Genomic DNA, 16384 nt, shown 5'->3' on the forward strand with positions numbered 1-16384 from the left:
GGGTGCTCCCTGTTTCCATGAACAGGGCCAATGTGATCCTTTTATTGAAACCGGGGAAGGACCCGGTAGACCCGGGATCTTACAGGCCTATCTCGCTGCTTCAGAGCAACGTGAAAATCCTGGCTAAGGTTCTGGCGCTTCGAGTAAATGGGATAGTGTCTTCAATTATTCACCAAGATCAGGCTGGCTTTATGCCGCAAAAGTCCACGGCCACTAATTTGCGTAGGCTATACCTGAACATGCAAGTGCAGGCAGATAATGGAGGTCGTAGGGCTCTGCTGTCGCTGGATGCCAATAAGGCATTTGACAGTGTCAGCTGGAGGTACCTATGGGCTGTGCTGGTTAAGTTTGGCTTCGGAGAACGCTTTGTGGCTTAGACCAAGCTATTATACGCGGCCCCGCAGGCGTCAATTAGGATGGCGGATAAAATGTCGCCGGCTTTTGCTTTGGGCAGGGGGACTAGGCAGGGGTGTCCGCTATCCCCCCTGCTCTTTGCGATTGCTATAGAGCCTCTGGCGGCCTTGATACGGACGAGCGACTTGATTGCTGGATTCCGGTTTGGAGGCCTTCATGAAAAGGTTATGTTATACGCGGATGACATGCTACTCTTTCTGGAGGACCCTACCCTGTCACTTCCGGGGGTCATGTCTGTCATACAGAAGTTTGGTTACTTTTCCGGCCTGACCATTAATTGGTCCAAATCTGCACTCTTGATGTTAGACGAGGACAGGGAGGTGACCCTCCCGGCTTCCTGCCCCATTCCTATAGTAGATAGCTTTAAGTACCTAGGTGTACAAATCTCACCCAAACTCTCAGATTATTGCAAGCTGAATGTGTACCCCTTGCTATCCCGCTTTAGAGATAAGATTAACACGTGGAACAACCTTAAGATGTCCCTGGCAGGCAGAGCCAATCTAATCAAAATGATTTTGATGCCCCAGTTGCTGTATTTACTACATAATTCCCCAGTGGCTATCCACTTAAAGGTCTTCAGAGTGGTGAACACCCTCTTCAGAAAGTTGCTATGGAATGGGAGGGCCCCCAGGATAAGGCTGGAGCAGCTCCAGCGCTCTAAAGACAGCGGAGGGTTGGCGGTCCCCAACGCTTGGCTGTACTACATCGCTGCCCAGCTGCAGCATTTGGTAGGCTCCATGGCTCGGGACCCGGTGGGATCGGCGGCACGGCTGATGCTGGTTGCTTCTGGAGCAGAGACCATGCCCCTGGGCCTGGAGGCGCAAATGTTCCACAAGTCCAATAAACAGACCCCGACGATGTCACTAACTCAAAAAATTTGGAACAAGGGACGACAGCTTCAGGAGGTGAGGGGGTTCACTGAACACAGCCCAATATGGAACAACTGCTCATACACCGAGTTGGCTAAACTGCAGTAGGGGCCCCGATGGAAAGCACATGGGATAAGTATGCTGTCCCAGATATTTCATAATGGCAGGCTGTTATTGTTTTCTGAACTGCAGGCTCGATTTGGCTTGCTGGCCTCTATGTGGCTCTCTTACCTTCAGCTTCGGCATGCCGTGGCGGCACAGGGGGATGCGTGGGAGTGGACAATGCTATCAAATGTTATTATCCAAGCACCTGGACGAGTACCCATGCAGGGCTTTTTCTGCTTGGCAGCGGGACCTCGGCCAGGTTACGGGCGACCAGTGGGAGGAGGCCCTTCAATCCTTGACTACTTGTTCCCTAAATGTGGAGCAAAAGGTTTCGCAACTGTACATATTGCTGAGGGTACACTATACTCCGGTGAGACTGCACAAGATGGGTAGGCGGGCGGACCCGTTGTGCTGCCGTTGCCAGCAACACGAGGGGGGCCTTATACATCTCCTGTGGCATTGCCCGAAGCTGCACAGATATTGGACCGGGGTGGTGGGGACAATTAATTCTGTCTTCCAGACCAAAGTTCCGGTCGATCCTATGTGCTGCTTATTGGGGGTGCTGGTGGATGTAGTTCCCGAGGAGATGACCAGGGTGGCTGTCTCCAGAACATTGTTCCAGGCTAGGAAATTAATCCTAATGGGGTGGAAGTCTGCCTCTCCACCGTCTCACTCCTCCTGGGTCAATCACGTGGGAATGGCATTGGTGATGGAAAAACATATTTATCAGCATAGGGGGTGTCCTGGCAGGTTTGAGAGAATATGGGAGTTATGGCTGGACACGCCGGGTTTGAGTCCCAGAGAACTTGTCATGACCAGGATTCTAAGGTGTCTCTAAATGGGTGCTAATCGGATGTCACAAGGGTTTATATGGTGTATTACTGGTAGTAAGGTGGAACGGTATGTATTCTTGTTGGAGGGGGAAGAATGACGACCGAGGGTGAAGTAGGGGACCTATATTTTATGTCTGTTCATGTATGATGTACACCTTGAAGGAATCATCATTTTTTGTCTGTGCAGTGGTAATGTTTCTCTTTTTGTACTTGTTTATGAAGCAATAAACATATTTCTGATTTAAAAAAAAAAGACAACTCGGCTGAATGTAATGTTAAAAACATTTTTTTGGGTGAACCCCTGCTTTAAGGATATATCTGAGTGTCACAAACAGCTTTTCTAGATATATGCAGATCAATATGTATATAAATGTTGCCATAGCTGCTTTTCTCTTTGTAATATCACAACAATGAGTTTATTTCAGGCTAGATTTGTCTGTTTTCAGTATACATTTCATATTGAACATCTTTTGCAGTGTTCTGAGTAAGTTAACCACTATACTATCACTTCTTTTAACTCGTGTACCCATGACAACAGGTACATGATAGATAGTTAGACTTCAACATCTGTAATGATATATCCAGTTCAAATTCTAACTATACTTTTGCATCAATTAAAAAAAAATCACAAAAAAAAAATTAGACACAATGATAGAAGAACATTTTTGACTCATTAAAGTATTATTACTATTAATGACTTTGCGTCCCTTTAGCAGTTATTTAACTGTAACACGTCAGTAGTATACCAGTGACAGTCTCAGTGGGAGGAGATAGTGTTGGGTGCTTTTCTCACAGTCACGGCTGTCTCAGCATTAGGAGATGTGTGAAGTCGGGTGTAAGTGCTGCCACAGGCAGATACACAGAGAAGGCTAATAGCTAGCTTTGAATCTCAGCGACCACAAGGAAAATAAAATAAAATCCACTGCTAACTAACTACTGATAAAGGGGAAAATGACAGAGCCCAGCAGTAGGAAAGAGGGATTTAAAAAATGCCGGAGTGCCACTTTCAGCATTGATGGTTTTAGCTTTACAATAGGTAAGAAGTTTGCCTTTGCTAGAATTTTTTTTATTTTTTTTCTCTGAGTAAATGTGTTTTTATGCAGTACTGTTCATGTGTCATTTACATTTGTAATGTGTAATGTGTAATGTGTGGCATAGGGCTCCAGGCTCTTCAACTTATTTTGTTATGCTTTTGTTACTACTATGTACTGGAACCTGTTGGAAAATATGTTGTGTACGTTTTATGTTATTATCTTGTTGTACGTATTATCTGATTATTATTTTGTTGTTGCTCAACAACCACTCGCGCTTACATTTTTTTTTTTTTTTAGAAAATGCGTTTCACAATGACTAATAAATAGATAATCATCCAGATTGTTTTTTGCAGAAGTTTTGGAAGTTTACAATAAGTTGTAACCGGTTGTCATTGATTTTGGCAAAACTAAAACCATGCTAATAAATTAGCATTTACCAAAAACATAAGTACGTATAGAGTGTATTCTTTGTGGGCTTTAATGTTTTATCTTTAAGCTTTGTGGTGTTACATTTATTTTTAAAAGTAAAACCTTTTTCAGCATTTAATTGAATTAGACAAATCACTTCTCTACATATTTTTATTAGATACTATGCATGTACAGGTGGTCCCCGGGTTACAAACATGCGACTTACAAACATCTCCTATTTACAAACAGAGGGAGACAACAGGAAGCAATAGAAAATCTACCCCTAGGAAGAGAAATTCAGTCCTGTAAGGCTGGGCATACATAATACAATATTCGACTATAGATTTCCTTTGGATTTACCAAAACCATATAATATGAGGTAAAATCGAAACACTTTCAATTTGTATGCAATCAGGCAGGCCCTTGTACTACACAGTTGAAGGTAAATCTAAAGGAAATTGAATAAGAAAATTGTATGCAGACCACAAATGTTTGAGAGCTGGTTCTCAATTTTTCCGACAACAAAATCATTGAACTTAATTTTTCTCGGCTAGTCGTAGTGTTGTACATCACTACGTTCTTGACGTTCGGAATTTCAGGCAACATTTGTGTGAACGTGTGTATGCAAGACAAGTTTGAGCCAACAATCTGTCGGAAAAAAGTCCACGGTTTTGTTGTCGGAATGTCCGATCGTGTGTACGCGGCATGAAACCCCATACACACTGTTATGCCGCGTACACACAATCATTTTTCAGCATGAAAGAAAATGTTGTTTTTCAACATGTCTAAAAAACGACGTTTTCCCAACTTCATCAATAAAACGATGTTGCCCACACACCACCGTTTAAAAAAAATGATCTAGCAAAGCGCGGTGACGTACAACACGTGCGACGGCACTTTAAAGGGGAAGTTCCGTTTGCCTTTGGGCTGCTTTAACTGATTCCGTGTTAGTAAAAGACGATTCGCGCTTTTTTGTCTGAGCGTGATGAATGTGCTTACTCCATTACGAACGGTAGTTTTACCAGAACGAGCGCTCCCGTCTCATAACTTCTGCGCGGGTTTTTTTCGTCGTTTTAGCCCACACACGATCATTTTTTACAACCGGAAAAACGACATAGTTTAAAACGACGTTAAAAAATGCAGCATTTTAGATTTTTTTTTGTCGTTTTTCAGAACCTGAAAAATGATGTGAAGCCCACACACGATCATTTTAAATGACGTTTTTGAAATACTACGTTTTTTCATGCTGAAAAATTATCGTGTGTACGCGGCATGAGATTTTCTGCAGATTTTTGTCTTCAGATTTACCAAAACCATGTAGTGCAAGGGCCTGCCTGATTGCATACAAATTGAAATTTTTATGCCGCGTACACACCATCACTTTATGTGATGAAAAAAAAACGATGTTTTAAAAAACGTCAATTTAAATGACCGTGTGTGGGGGAAAACTTAGTTTTATGTCTTGTGAAAAACGACAAAAAAAAATTGAAGCATGCTTCAATTTTTTGTGTAGTTTTTCAAAACGTCGTTTTTTGTGTCACAGAAATTGACCGTGTGTAGCAAAAAACGACGTTTAAAACAGCGTTTTTAAACCCGCGCATGCCCAGAAGCTAGTTATGAAGCGAGCTTCAATGGAAAAAAGTGGTGAACGTAACCTCGCTTTGCTAGAGCATTGTGAAAAAACGATGGTGTGTAGGCAACGTCGTTTTTGAAAATTGAAGTTTCAAAAACTTTGTTTTTTACTTCACAGAAAATGTCGTTTTTTTTCCATCACATAAAGTGATGGTGTGTACGCGGCATTAAGGTTTGACCTCATATTATATGGTTTTGGTAAATCTGAAGACAAAAATCTGCAGAAAATCTAACAGTGTGTATGGGGTTTTATGCCGCGTACACGCGATCGGACATTCGGACAGTGTATGGGGCATAAGAGTTATCATAGAAAAAAGGTACCTCCACTGATGCTTTATCACCAATCCTTGTTTCCACAACAACCCAAAATTTCCAATATCCAATTGTCATTGGGACAGAAAGTGAGGTGAAATCTTCTGAACAGAGGCACAGACAGCAAAACAAATGTTACAGGGGTGTTAACCCTTTCCTACGCTATCCAAAAAATGTGGGTTTTTTTTGGCTGGAACTACGCATAAAAAAAATTGAAGTGTTCCGACTTACAAACCAATTCAACTTAAGAACAAACCTACAGACCCTCTCTTGTTTGTAACCCAGGGACCGGGTTACTTTTTTTTATGATGTCTTATTAATGCTCTCTTAAGCCCCATACACACTATCAGTTTTCCTGCTGGTTTTCTCTTCAGATTTACCAAAACCATGTAGTACAAGGACCTGCCTGATTGCATTCAAATTGAAACGCTTAAGGTTTAACCTCATATTAGATGGTTTTGGTAAACCTGAAGAGAAAACCATCAGGAAAACTGTGTGTATGGGGCTTTAGATTAAGCGCTGTTTGCTCTGAGGTAAAGTTTGGATCTGAGGGCGGTAATTCCACCTGCCTCACAGCCACTAAGCTGTTCATGTTTGATTTAATTTGGGTGCTGGCATGTGCTGTCAAATGTCTCGTTAAATTGCCTGCTTGCTCTGATTTCTGAGGGCTCATTATACTCTTACAGAGGTGGCAACCTAAATGTTCAGAGACGCAGCTGCCTTGCTTCTCTCCATACTGTAGAACAGCTTTAACGCAAAAACAAATGTATTATTTTATCCATTGATCATTAGGAAATAAATCATCCTCTCACTTTTCTGTAAGAGTAGAAGTTAATGCATGTGCACAAACTTGTCTGTAGCCATTCCTCTAGGCACACTTCTTGAATGCCTTATTAAATCCATGCATATTTTAATGTACAATGCAATCTTACTTTAGTTAGATCTAGTCCTTTTTGTTTCCCCAAGCAAAGCAGGACTCTTTCATGCTTTAAGCTAATGAGGTTTCATGCTCTGTTTTCTGTATCTTTCATAGATATAGATAGGGATCTTTGTAAGGATGTGGAATTTGGTTTGATGGTTTAGCATTTATGTGATATACTTTTACAAATGTTCCATCAACGCTTACAGGATGGCTTGTGTGTAAGCTTGCTTGAGCCCTTTGGGTTTGATGAGTGCCATGCACTTCTTGTTACTGGTCTTTTTATGTGACAGGTGAAAGATAAAATAGATGTACAAATTAAACGGCATCTCTCTCTAAACTAGATGTTGCAATAGTGCCAGAGGGGATAGAAGACATCATCTCTAATGCTGCGTAGCAATAATGACAGCTGGTGTCCTTTTATGCACTGAATCCACATGGTCTAAAAATGCTGCTGTGACACAACTATTCCATATTGCATGTTTAATAATAATGTGAATTTAGTGGCAAATATTTATCCCATGTTTTCATATGAAACTGTAAGTTACTTGTTGCTACAATCACTCTGCTACCAGGAATCCTGTAAGACCATAAAAAGCAGGAAGCACCATTGCATTATTGAATAATCAGCAAAGGAAAACAGCTGCCAATTAGTACAGAAAACCATTTACATTGTAAGGAGTAGTTTGTTACCATTTGTATCACAAATCATCGTTCTGTTTTTTCTTTGTTCTTGGATTTCTGTGCTTGTGTATTATTAAATTGAAGTTGTTTACTGTGTGTGTAAAAAATGACTACTTTTAAGATGTCTAGCTATTTGGATACATAACACTTATATAACACGTTTTTTATGTTTATTAAAAGTCAGCAGCTACATAAAGTGTAGCTGCTGGCTTTTAATAAACAGACACTTACCTGTTCCACGGTCCAGCGACGCGCCGCCCCGGAGCTTCGCTCCTCTCCCCCCCTTCTCCGCCGGCGCCTCCATTGTAACTGTGGGCACTGCGCATTTGCGAATGGCGCAGCGCTCCCTGAGTGAACAGGCGATCTCCTGGGACCTGTCATGTGTCCCAGGTGATCGCCTACAGGGAGGGGCCGCCGTAGGCGAAATGATGTATCTCCTAAGCGGTCCCTGGGCGGATGGAGGAAGTGGGACAGGAAGTCCCACACCTACTGAAGCCCCCATCCCCCCCCAACAAAAAAAAAATACATGCCAAATGTGGCATGCAAGGAGTGAGGAGTGGATTAAGCGGAAGTTCCACTTTTGGGTGGAACTCCGCTTTAAAAAGTATTAAACCCCAAAACAAAAAGGAATATATAACTTTTCAATCCTTAAAGGGGTTGAAAACCTTTGTGTTTTTCCACCTTAATGCATCCTGTGCATTAACCGCTTAACGACCGCCGCATGTATATGTACGTCCACAGAATGGCATGTACAGGCATATGGGCGTACATGTACGTCCCTGCCTTTCCGCGGGTCAGGGGTCCGATCGGGACCCCCCTACATGCGGCGGTCCGAAATCGTCGGGGAGCGATCCGGGATGAGGGCGCGGCCATTCGTTTCTAGCCACCCCCTCGCGATCGCTCCCCGGAGCTGAAGAACGGGGAGAGCCGTATGTAAACACGGCTTCCCCGTGCTTCACTGTGGCGGCTGCATCGATCGTGTCATCCCTTTTATAGGGAGACACAATCGATGATGTCAGACCTACAGCCACACCCCCCTACAGTTGTAAACACACACTAGGTGAAGCATAACTCCTTCAGCGCCCCCTGTGGTTAACTCCCAAACTGCAACTGTCATTTTCACAATAAACAATGCAATTTAAATGCATTTTTTGCTGTGAAAATGACAATGGTCCCAAAAATGTGTCCAAAGTGTCCGAAGTGTCCGCCATAATGTCGCAGTCACGAAAAAAAACGCTGATTGCCACCATTAGTAGTAAAAAAAATAATAATAATAAAAATGCAATAAAACTATCCCCTATTTTGTAAACGCTATAAATTTTGCGCAAACCAATCGATAAACGCTTATTGCGATTTTTTTTACCAAAAATAGGTAGAAGAATACGTATCGGCCTAAACTGAGGAAATTGTCGCTCTATTTTTGTTTATAGTGCAAAAAATAAAAACTGCAGAGGTGATCAAATACCACCAAAAGAAGCTCTATTTGTGGGGAAAAAAAGGACGTCAATTTTGTTTGGGAGCCACGTCGCACGACTGCGCAATTGTCTGTTAAAGCGACGCAGTGCCGAATCGCAAAACCTGGCCTGGGCATTTAGCTGCCTAATGGTCCGGGGCTTAAGTGGTTAAGGTGAAAAAACACCTTGCAGTGTCCGGCCCCCCCAGCTCCCCCGTTTTACTTACCTGAGCCCCGAATTTCCGTGGGCGCGATCCCGCCGTCGCTCTCTTTACGCGTTCTCGGCTCTTCATTGGATAGATTAATAGCAACGCACCCATTGGCTCCCGCTGCTGTAAATTAAATCGAATGACGCGGGCGGCGCTGAGTCCTGCATTCGACAGCTATGGGCGCTGAGTGCTGGACACGGGAGCGTGCCCGCAAGGTTACCCCCTTGGGAGAGCGATTCCCAGAGGGGGTTATCTGATGCAGGAAGGAGCCGAAATAGCCACCATGGGACCCCAGAAGAGGATGTGCAAAACGAGCTGGACAGAGGAGGTAAGTATGACATGTTTTGTTATTTTTTTTTTAAATCAAACCTATAGTATCACATTAAATGTGGTGGCTGCATTCGTTTTTTTAGGCTTTTTTGCTTTTATTTTCACCCGGTCATGTGACCAGTCAATTCCTGTCTTTTGCAGTCTCCACTCTGGGTAAAGGCGCAACAGAGACACATTTGGAAAGCAGAAATGTCATCCAATGGAGAAGGTAGTGTTAGATACACTGGGAGAGATTTACTAAAACTGGTGCAGCTTTGCAGTAACCAATCAGTTTCTAACTTCAACTTGTTCAATTGAACTTTGGCAATAAAACCTGGAAGCTGATTGGTTACTATGCACAGCTACACAAAATTCTGTGTCCCCCAGTTTTAGTAAAATGTTCCCACTAGACTGACTTGTAAGCCAAACGCCAGGTAACATTCTTTTAACACAGCTTGTCAGTGGAAAATAGTTTATGTACCAGTACAAACATTTCCGACAATGTTCTATAATGTTGTATATCCTTTATATTATTAGCACCGCAGGATCTCCTGATGCAGCGCTGTCCGGAGTGTTCTGGTGGGGGGGGGGGGGGGGGTCTCCATGTCAGGACATGACAGCACAGCAGGGGAGATTGCTGTACTAGCATTAGATTGCAGCGGCTCCGACCTGAGCAGCCACCACATCTACAAAACGAGAAGGTACAATAGCTTACATTTTTCTTTTGGGGTTTAACTACTCGCTGACCAGCTGCCGTAAAAATACGGCGACCGGTTGGCTCCCCTGCGCAAATCGCCATAGCTGTACAGCAGGCAATTTAAGAGGTAAAGGGGGCGCGCTTGTCCTCCACGTGACGTAGGAGTTGATGCACGTGCTCAGGAGCCGCGATGTCCCCCGGGCACTCACGATTGCTCCTGAGAGAGACAGAATGGAGATCTGTCAATGGAAACAGACAGATCTCCGTTCCGTCACCAGAGAGGAGACAGATCTGTTGTACCTACTGTTTAGGAACAACAATCGGCCTCCTCCTTCAGGCAGTCCCATCCCCCCACAGTTAGAAACACTCCCTAGGACACACATTTAACCCCTTGATCGCCTCCTAGTGTTAACCCCTTGCCTGCCAATGACATTTATACAGTAATCAGTGGCTATTTTTATCACTGATCGACGGATACATGTCATTGGTCCCAAAAAAGTATCAAAAGCATCCGATCTGTCCGCTGCTGTCGCAGTCCCGCAATAAATCACAGATCGTCACCATTACTAGTAAAAAAAATAATAATAATAAAAATGCAATAAATCTATCCCCTATTTTGCAGATGCTATAACTTTTGAGCAAACCAATCAATATACGCTTATTGCAATATTTATTTTACCAAAATTATGTAGAAAAATCGGCCTAAACTGATGAAGACATTTTTTTTTTTTCAATTCAGTCATTTTTTTATTGTTTTCTTCTACAACAAATACAAATTTAAACATTTCACATTCATAAAATCCACATACAGTTGGCGTACACATATTACCTTTTACATTATCCCCCCCCCCCAGAAAAAAAAGGGGGGGAGGGAGTTCTCCTTTGATATTTTAGTGATTCTCTCTCCTTCCCCTGCACTCACCCCCCCTCCCTTTCGTCTCCCCGCCCCCACGTTTTGCAAGGTCGCTCATCGCTCAAGGTCCCAAACCTCCAACCAATCTTTCCAAATATCTTCAAATTTCCATTGATTATTTCTATGTAAATAAATATATTTATCCTTTACTATAGTTTCCCTTAGTTGTGTTCTCCATTCCTCTAGTGTCAGGGGATATATGGAGATCCATTTCTGCGCTATCAATTTTCGTGCCAAAAACAGGCATCTCGCTATTGCACTATAGATGTTTACTGATATGTTGGGTTTATTTACTATATTTAACAGACATATTCGTGGGTCTGATATTAATTTTATACCAAGTGTATTATTAATATTTTGAATTATATCCTCCCAATATCTTTGGAGTTTGGGACACCTCCAAAGCATGTGTATAAGATTAGCTGGAGCACCTCTACATCGAGCACATAGTGGAGATTCCCTTCGTTTCCACTTAATTAATTTTTCCGGGGTATAGTATGACCTGTGTAAAATGAACAATTGTGTTTTGAGTCGTGGAATAAGAGATCTCCAAGATCGCAGAGAGAGCCTAGGACCACTGTACATCTGACAGTGGGACCAGATCTCGTTCCCATTGTAAGCTGGCCGGGACCGCTACTTTTTTTTAACTTACTATTCAGTATCTCATAATTATTATTTTTTTTTTTATTGGGATATTTATTATAGCAGACAGTAAAAAATATTGTGTTGTTTTCCAAAAATTTCACTTTTTTTTTTTTATAGAGCAAAAAATAAAAACCGCAGAGGTGATCAAATACCACCAAAAGAATGCTCTATTTGTGAGAAAAAAAGGACATACATTTTGTTTGGGTACAGCGTCGCACGACCACGCAATTGTCAGTTAACCACTTAACCCCCGGACCATATTGCTGGTCAAAGACCACAGCACTTTTTGCGATTCGGCACTGCGTCACTTTAACTGACAATTGCGTGGTCGTGCAACGTGGCTCCCAAACAAAATTGGCGTCCTTTTTTCCCCACAAATAGAGCTTTCTTTTGGTGGTATTTGATCACCTCTGCGTTTTTTTGTTTTATGCGCTATAAACAAAAATAGAGCGCCAATTTTGAAAAAAAATTCTATTTTTTACTTTTTGCTATAAAAAATATCCCCCAAAAATATATAAAAAAACATTTTTTTTCCTCAGTTTAGGCCGATACGTATTCTTCTATATATTTTTCATTAAAAAAAAAATCGCAATTAGCATTTATTGATTGGTTTGCGCAAAAGTTATAGCGTTTACAAAATAGGGGGTATTTTTATGGCATTTTTATTATAATTTTTTTTTTACTAGTAATGGCGGCGATCAGCGATTTTTTTTTTTCGGTACTGCAACATTATGGCGGACACTTCGGACACTTTTGACAAATTTTTGGGACCATTGGCATTTTTATAGCGATCAGTGCTATAAAAATGCATTGGATTACTATAAAAATGCCACTGGCAGGGAAGGGGTTAACACTAGGGGGCGGGGAAGGGGTTAAGTATGTTCCCTGGGTGTGTTCTAACTGTAGGGGGGGTGGCCTCACTAGGGGAAATTACTGATCTTCTGTTCATACATTGTATGAACAGAAGATCAGCATTTCTCTCCCTGACAGGACCTGGGAGCTGTGTGTTTACACACACAGCTCCCGGTCCTCGCTCTGTAACGAGTGATCGCGTGTGCACACGCGCCCCTAGTGGCCTGCGCGAGAGCCGATGTATAGCTACGGGCTCTACGGGGAGGCGACCTGCCGCCGTATAACTGCGGCAGCTGGTCGGCAAGCAGTTAAAGCTAGGCAGTGCCATATTGCAAAAAATGGCCTGGTCAAGAAGGGGGTAAATCCTTCTGGGGCTGAAGTGGTTAATTTGGCTTAAATGTGACAGTCCTTTGGCTGGCAGTGTGATGTTAGCATTATTGAAGTAGTGTAGTGGTTGATTTAGAAGCAAGTGGTAGTTTGGAAATAAGGAGGGTGTACGGCCGTTGTGTGGCTTTTTCATCATACTGCAAAATCTTCATTTGAACAAAAAACATTCCCCCTTTTTTTTTTTTTAAATTGTAAATGTTCAGGCATTTATGGTAATCTTAAAAAATACATTTCTAATCTTTCTCCTGATTAGAAGTTTAGTATGGTACCGGGGGAAGGATTTGACAATATAAAGATGGGACCATCACAAGCTTTTGTTATTGTTCACATACAATTTTCAACATGTTGGTGAATCTCTGTGGAATCCAACAAATTGCTTTATTTTCTCAGTAAGATGAGTGAAAAGAACTAGAGGAGTGTGCATGCACCACTTCCAATACATCAAGGTGATTTACACAAAAAAGAACAAAAGCAGCAGGTTCCAGCACTACGGGGTGGGGAGATGCCTCCTGCCCTAATGTTGTCAGGGAGACATCTGCCTGGCTCTTATATTGGTATCATATCCAAATAAGCCACAGGCTACATCTAATGTGCTTATTTTATTTTGAAACCATTGAAGTGTGGTTGACATAGTCATGTATTGGGATTACTGTCTATTTATATTAGCTTTCAAAATGTCTTTAAGCAGTCTATTTCTGCTAATTTATGAAACTTGAAACAATTCCCTGAGCTTAAAAAAAATGAAGTGGAAAGCAAAAATTCTGTTTCATATAAAATGAGCCAATGGTAATGTTCTGCACATTCCTTAGTCAATTTTATATGAAGGAAAGCAGACCCTAGTGCAATATCTGAAGCCAGACTCTGATCTGGGATAACTGATGTACCTCCATTTTATGGTAAATGTTTAATACCTGTCTTATAGTAATAACGCACTTATGAAAACATGCACATTACATTTTCAGAGGCTAATATGGTGGCTGGTAAACAATATGGACATTATTCTGATGGTTAATATATTGCATATGCTATATGCTAATGCTGATAGCTAGCATGGAAAAGGTTGGTAGCCAGGACATTATGAGAACTCAAAGATCCAGCAGTTTTCATAAGAATCAGCCATCAAAACTGCAGATTATCACTGGAATAACTACTGTGTTTCCCCGAAAATAAGACCTACCCCGAAAATAAGACCTAGTGTTATGTTCCAGGAGGGGTCCAATATAAGCCCTACCGCCAAAATAAGCCCTAGTTTAAAATGCTTGCAAAATCCTATAATCCACTCTAATACAGTAGTATATAATGTACAATGTGTGTTTTTCTGTAATATAATTGCGGGGAACAGAGCTCTGACGGGTCACAGAAGTGCAGAGCGGCGCTATAACAAAGGTATTTGGCACAAATATTTTACAGAAACACACACATTGTATATTATATAATTTTACAAGCATTTTAACTCCATTTACACTGGGCATTCCTGGCAGGCAGGGAGGGAGAGGGGGAGAGAAGAATGGTAAGACCTACCCCAAAAATAAGCCCTATTGTGTCTTTTTTTGCCAAAATTAATATAAGACCCGGGCTTATTTTTGGGGGAAACACGGTAGACGTTAGTTCTGTGGTGACCTATAGGGGGAAATTAAGGCATAGAATTGGGCTATAATGCCTACTTTTGCATATGATGAACAATGGCAACTTCTTATTTTTCTAGGCAACAAGAAAGGTTTCTACATGTTGGGGATTATCAAAACATTATAGGAAAAAAAAGTAAGATATCCACGTATGTTTCACAAATGTGACCACTTTAATAGTGTAGCACTACCCCCGGAGGAGCTGCTGGTTGTTTTGGGTGGCACGATTACCTCATGGCTCCCCCGAATTCCTAGGGGTGAATGATGCGTATTGCATTTGGTAGAAGTAAAAGGAATGTCCGCAACAGGTGCTCTTTATTACCCAGCCGGGTAAAAACAATAAACTTGTGGTGAGGAAAGTAAAGTTGAAAAAGAATAGATAACAGCAGATTCAGGCGTGATAATAGGGAAACAGTCCTGCTCCCAAGCATAACACTTCTCTGCGCCACTCCTACCTGAGTGGGTTTAGTGTACCTGGACAGGCCTCTCTCACTGACCTGGCAGCTGGAGTATCACTCAAATATTTGTAGCATAAAGTCCCTTCTACAGACCCTCCTTGGTGAACTTGAACTTGAGGAAAAGTCTCTGCCACAGACCCTTCATGGTGAACTTCCGGGAAACACCTCTGCCACAGGCCCTCTCTGACTTGAAGTTACGGAGGCAATCCTCCTTAGATAAATTACGCCTGGATCTCCTTCAACTTTTCGCTCAAGTACCGACTGACAGGGGACCAATCCTTCAGTGTCCGGCTACCTTGATCCCTGGCGGTTTGTTGTTGCCCTTTTGGATCGCCAGCCTCCCAATGGTGCTCCTCAGACAGACTCCCCACCGAACAGCAATACAGCTTGGGATCCTCAAAGGTGGCAACCCAGTCGCACACTGGGTTCCCGTCGCTGCTCAGATGCTCCGGGCCATCATGGTCCCAGAACCAGGAACACCGCGTGGCACGCATGCCCTAGCCAGGTAGGCCATAACGCCAGGGCGCCGTGATGTGGTCATCCTAAAGGTGGGTGCCACACTCGAAGAAGAAGACCCAGAACCAATGGCGTCTGCCTCATAAATACCCCTCCCCAGCATGCGCAGTGAGGCCAAACCCTCCTGATTGGCTACTGGGAAAGAGCACCCAAACCTTGACTCCACTGCAGTCACCTGCAGCACCAGGGTTGGAAGAACACCCCAATGCAACAGAATAGCCTACAGCACAGCCAAGCTGAGACAGAGACCCTGTTTTGTACTTAACAATTTGGATCAGAGTTTAACTACACTTTGATCTCCCTCTAAATTTAACTAGCACCGGTACCATAAAGTACGCAGACGCTACAATAGCAAGAGATAAATGGTTTGATTTGTAAGCTAAACAGTATATATGAAAGCATACCTTTTAATAGAGATTGTATGTCAGGAGTATCTTAAGAGGAGTAACATGAAAAACAGTACATGGGTGATTCTCCGTTTTTTATCATTTGAACAGCCCATAAGGGACTTCAGGTTCTTGATATCAGTCAAAAAAACTAATTCCCCATGACTTAGATTGTGACAAATGCACAATAAATGGCTGTTGTAATAGTCCCATTATTGGCCATGATTTATGTAAGGCTACAATCATGGACCTCAATTTTCAGTTTAATTTTCCACAGTAAAAAAAAAAAAAAAATATGAAGCACAACAATTATTTCAACAACTTTCAAAATTACAGTGACTCACCTAGCAGTTCAATCGCTATAGAACACCAATGTCACATTGTAGGCCTGGGGCTTTTGAGCTTCTGGGCCTAGAATATTTTTTATTTTCTTTACTATTTTGTTGAATTTAAGATGTACCGTATTTATCGCGGTATAACGCGCTCTGGCGTATACCGCGCACCCCCAAAATGGCCCCCAATCCTGTGGGAAAAAACGATTTTTTGTTGTTTTGTACTTACAGTTTTGATGTCTTGCGCGGCGTCCATCTGCGGCCTCGTCGGGTCCGGCGTCCTTCTGCGGCCTCGTCGTGTGTCCTCTTCGGCGGGTCCGGCGTCCGTCTTCGGCGGGTCGGGCGTCCATCTTCGACGGGTCGGGCGTCCATCTTCGGCGGGTCGGGCGTCC

At 42.5% G+C, this 16384-nt stretch overlaps 1 protein-coding gene across 3 annotated transcripts in view; it reads left to right on the forward strand.

Annotated features, from left to right (window-relative positions):
• The first annotated feature begins 3034 nt into the window (after positions 1–3034).
• PDE1C (phosphodiesterase 1C) overlaps positions 3035–16384 on the forward strand; it is a 933100-nt gene continuing 919750 nt past the window's right edge. For all 3 annotated transcript variants that reach the window (XM_040353264.1, XM_040353266.1, XM_040353267.1), the window contains exon 1: positions 3035–3257. In XM_040353264.1, coding sequence (XP_040209198.1) covers positions 3173–3257 — 85 coding nt within the window. In that variant the 5' untranslated portion in view covers positions 3035–3172. The remainder of the gene's footprint in view (positions 3258–16384) is intronic.

The sequence above is a fragment of the Rana temporaria genome, chromosome 5 (assembly GCF_905171775.1).
Source record: "Rana temporaria chromosome 5, aRanTem1.1, whole genome shotgun sequence".
NCBI classification, from domain to species: domain Eukaryota; kingdom Metazoa; phylum Chordata; class Amphibia; order Anura; family Ranidae; genus Rana; species Rana temporaria.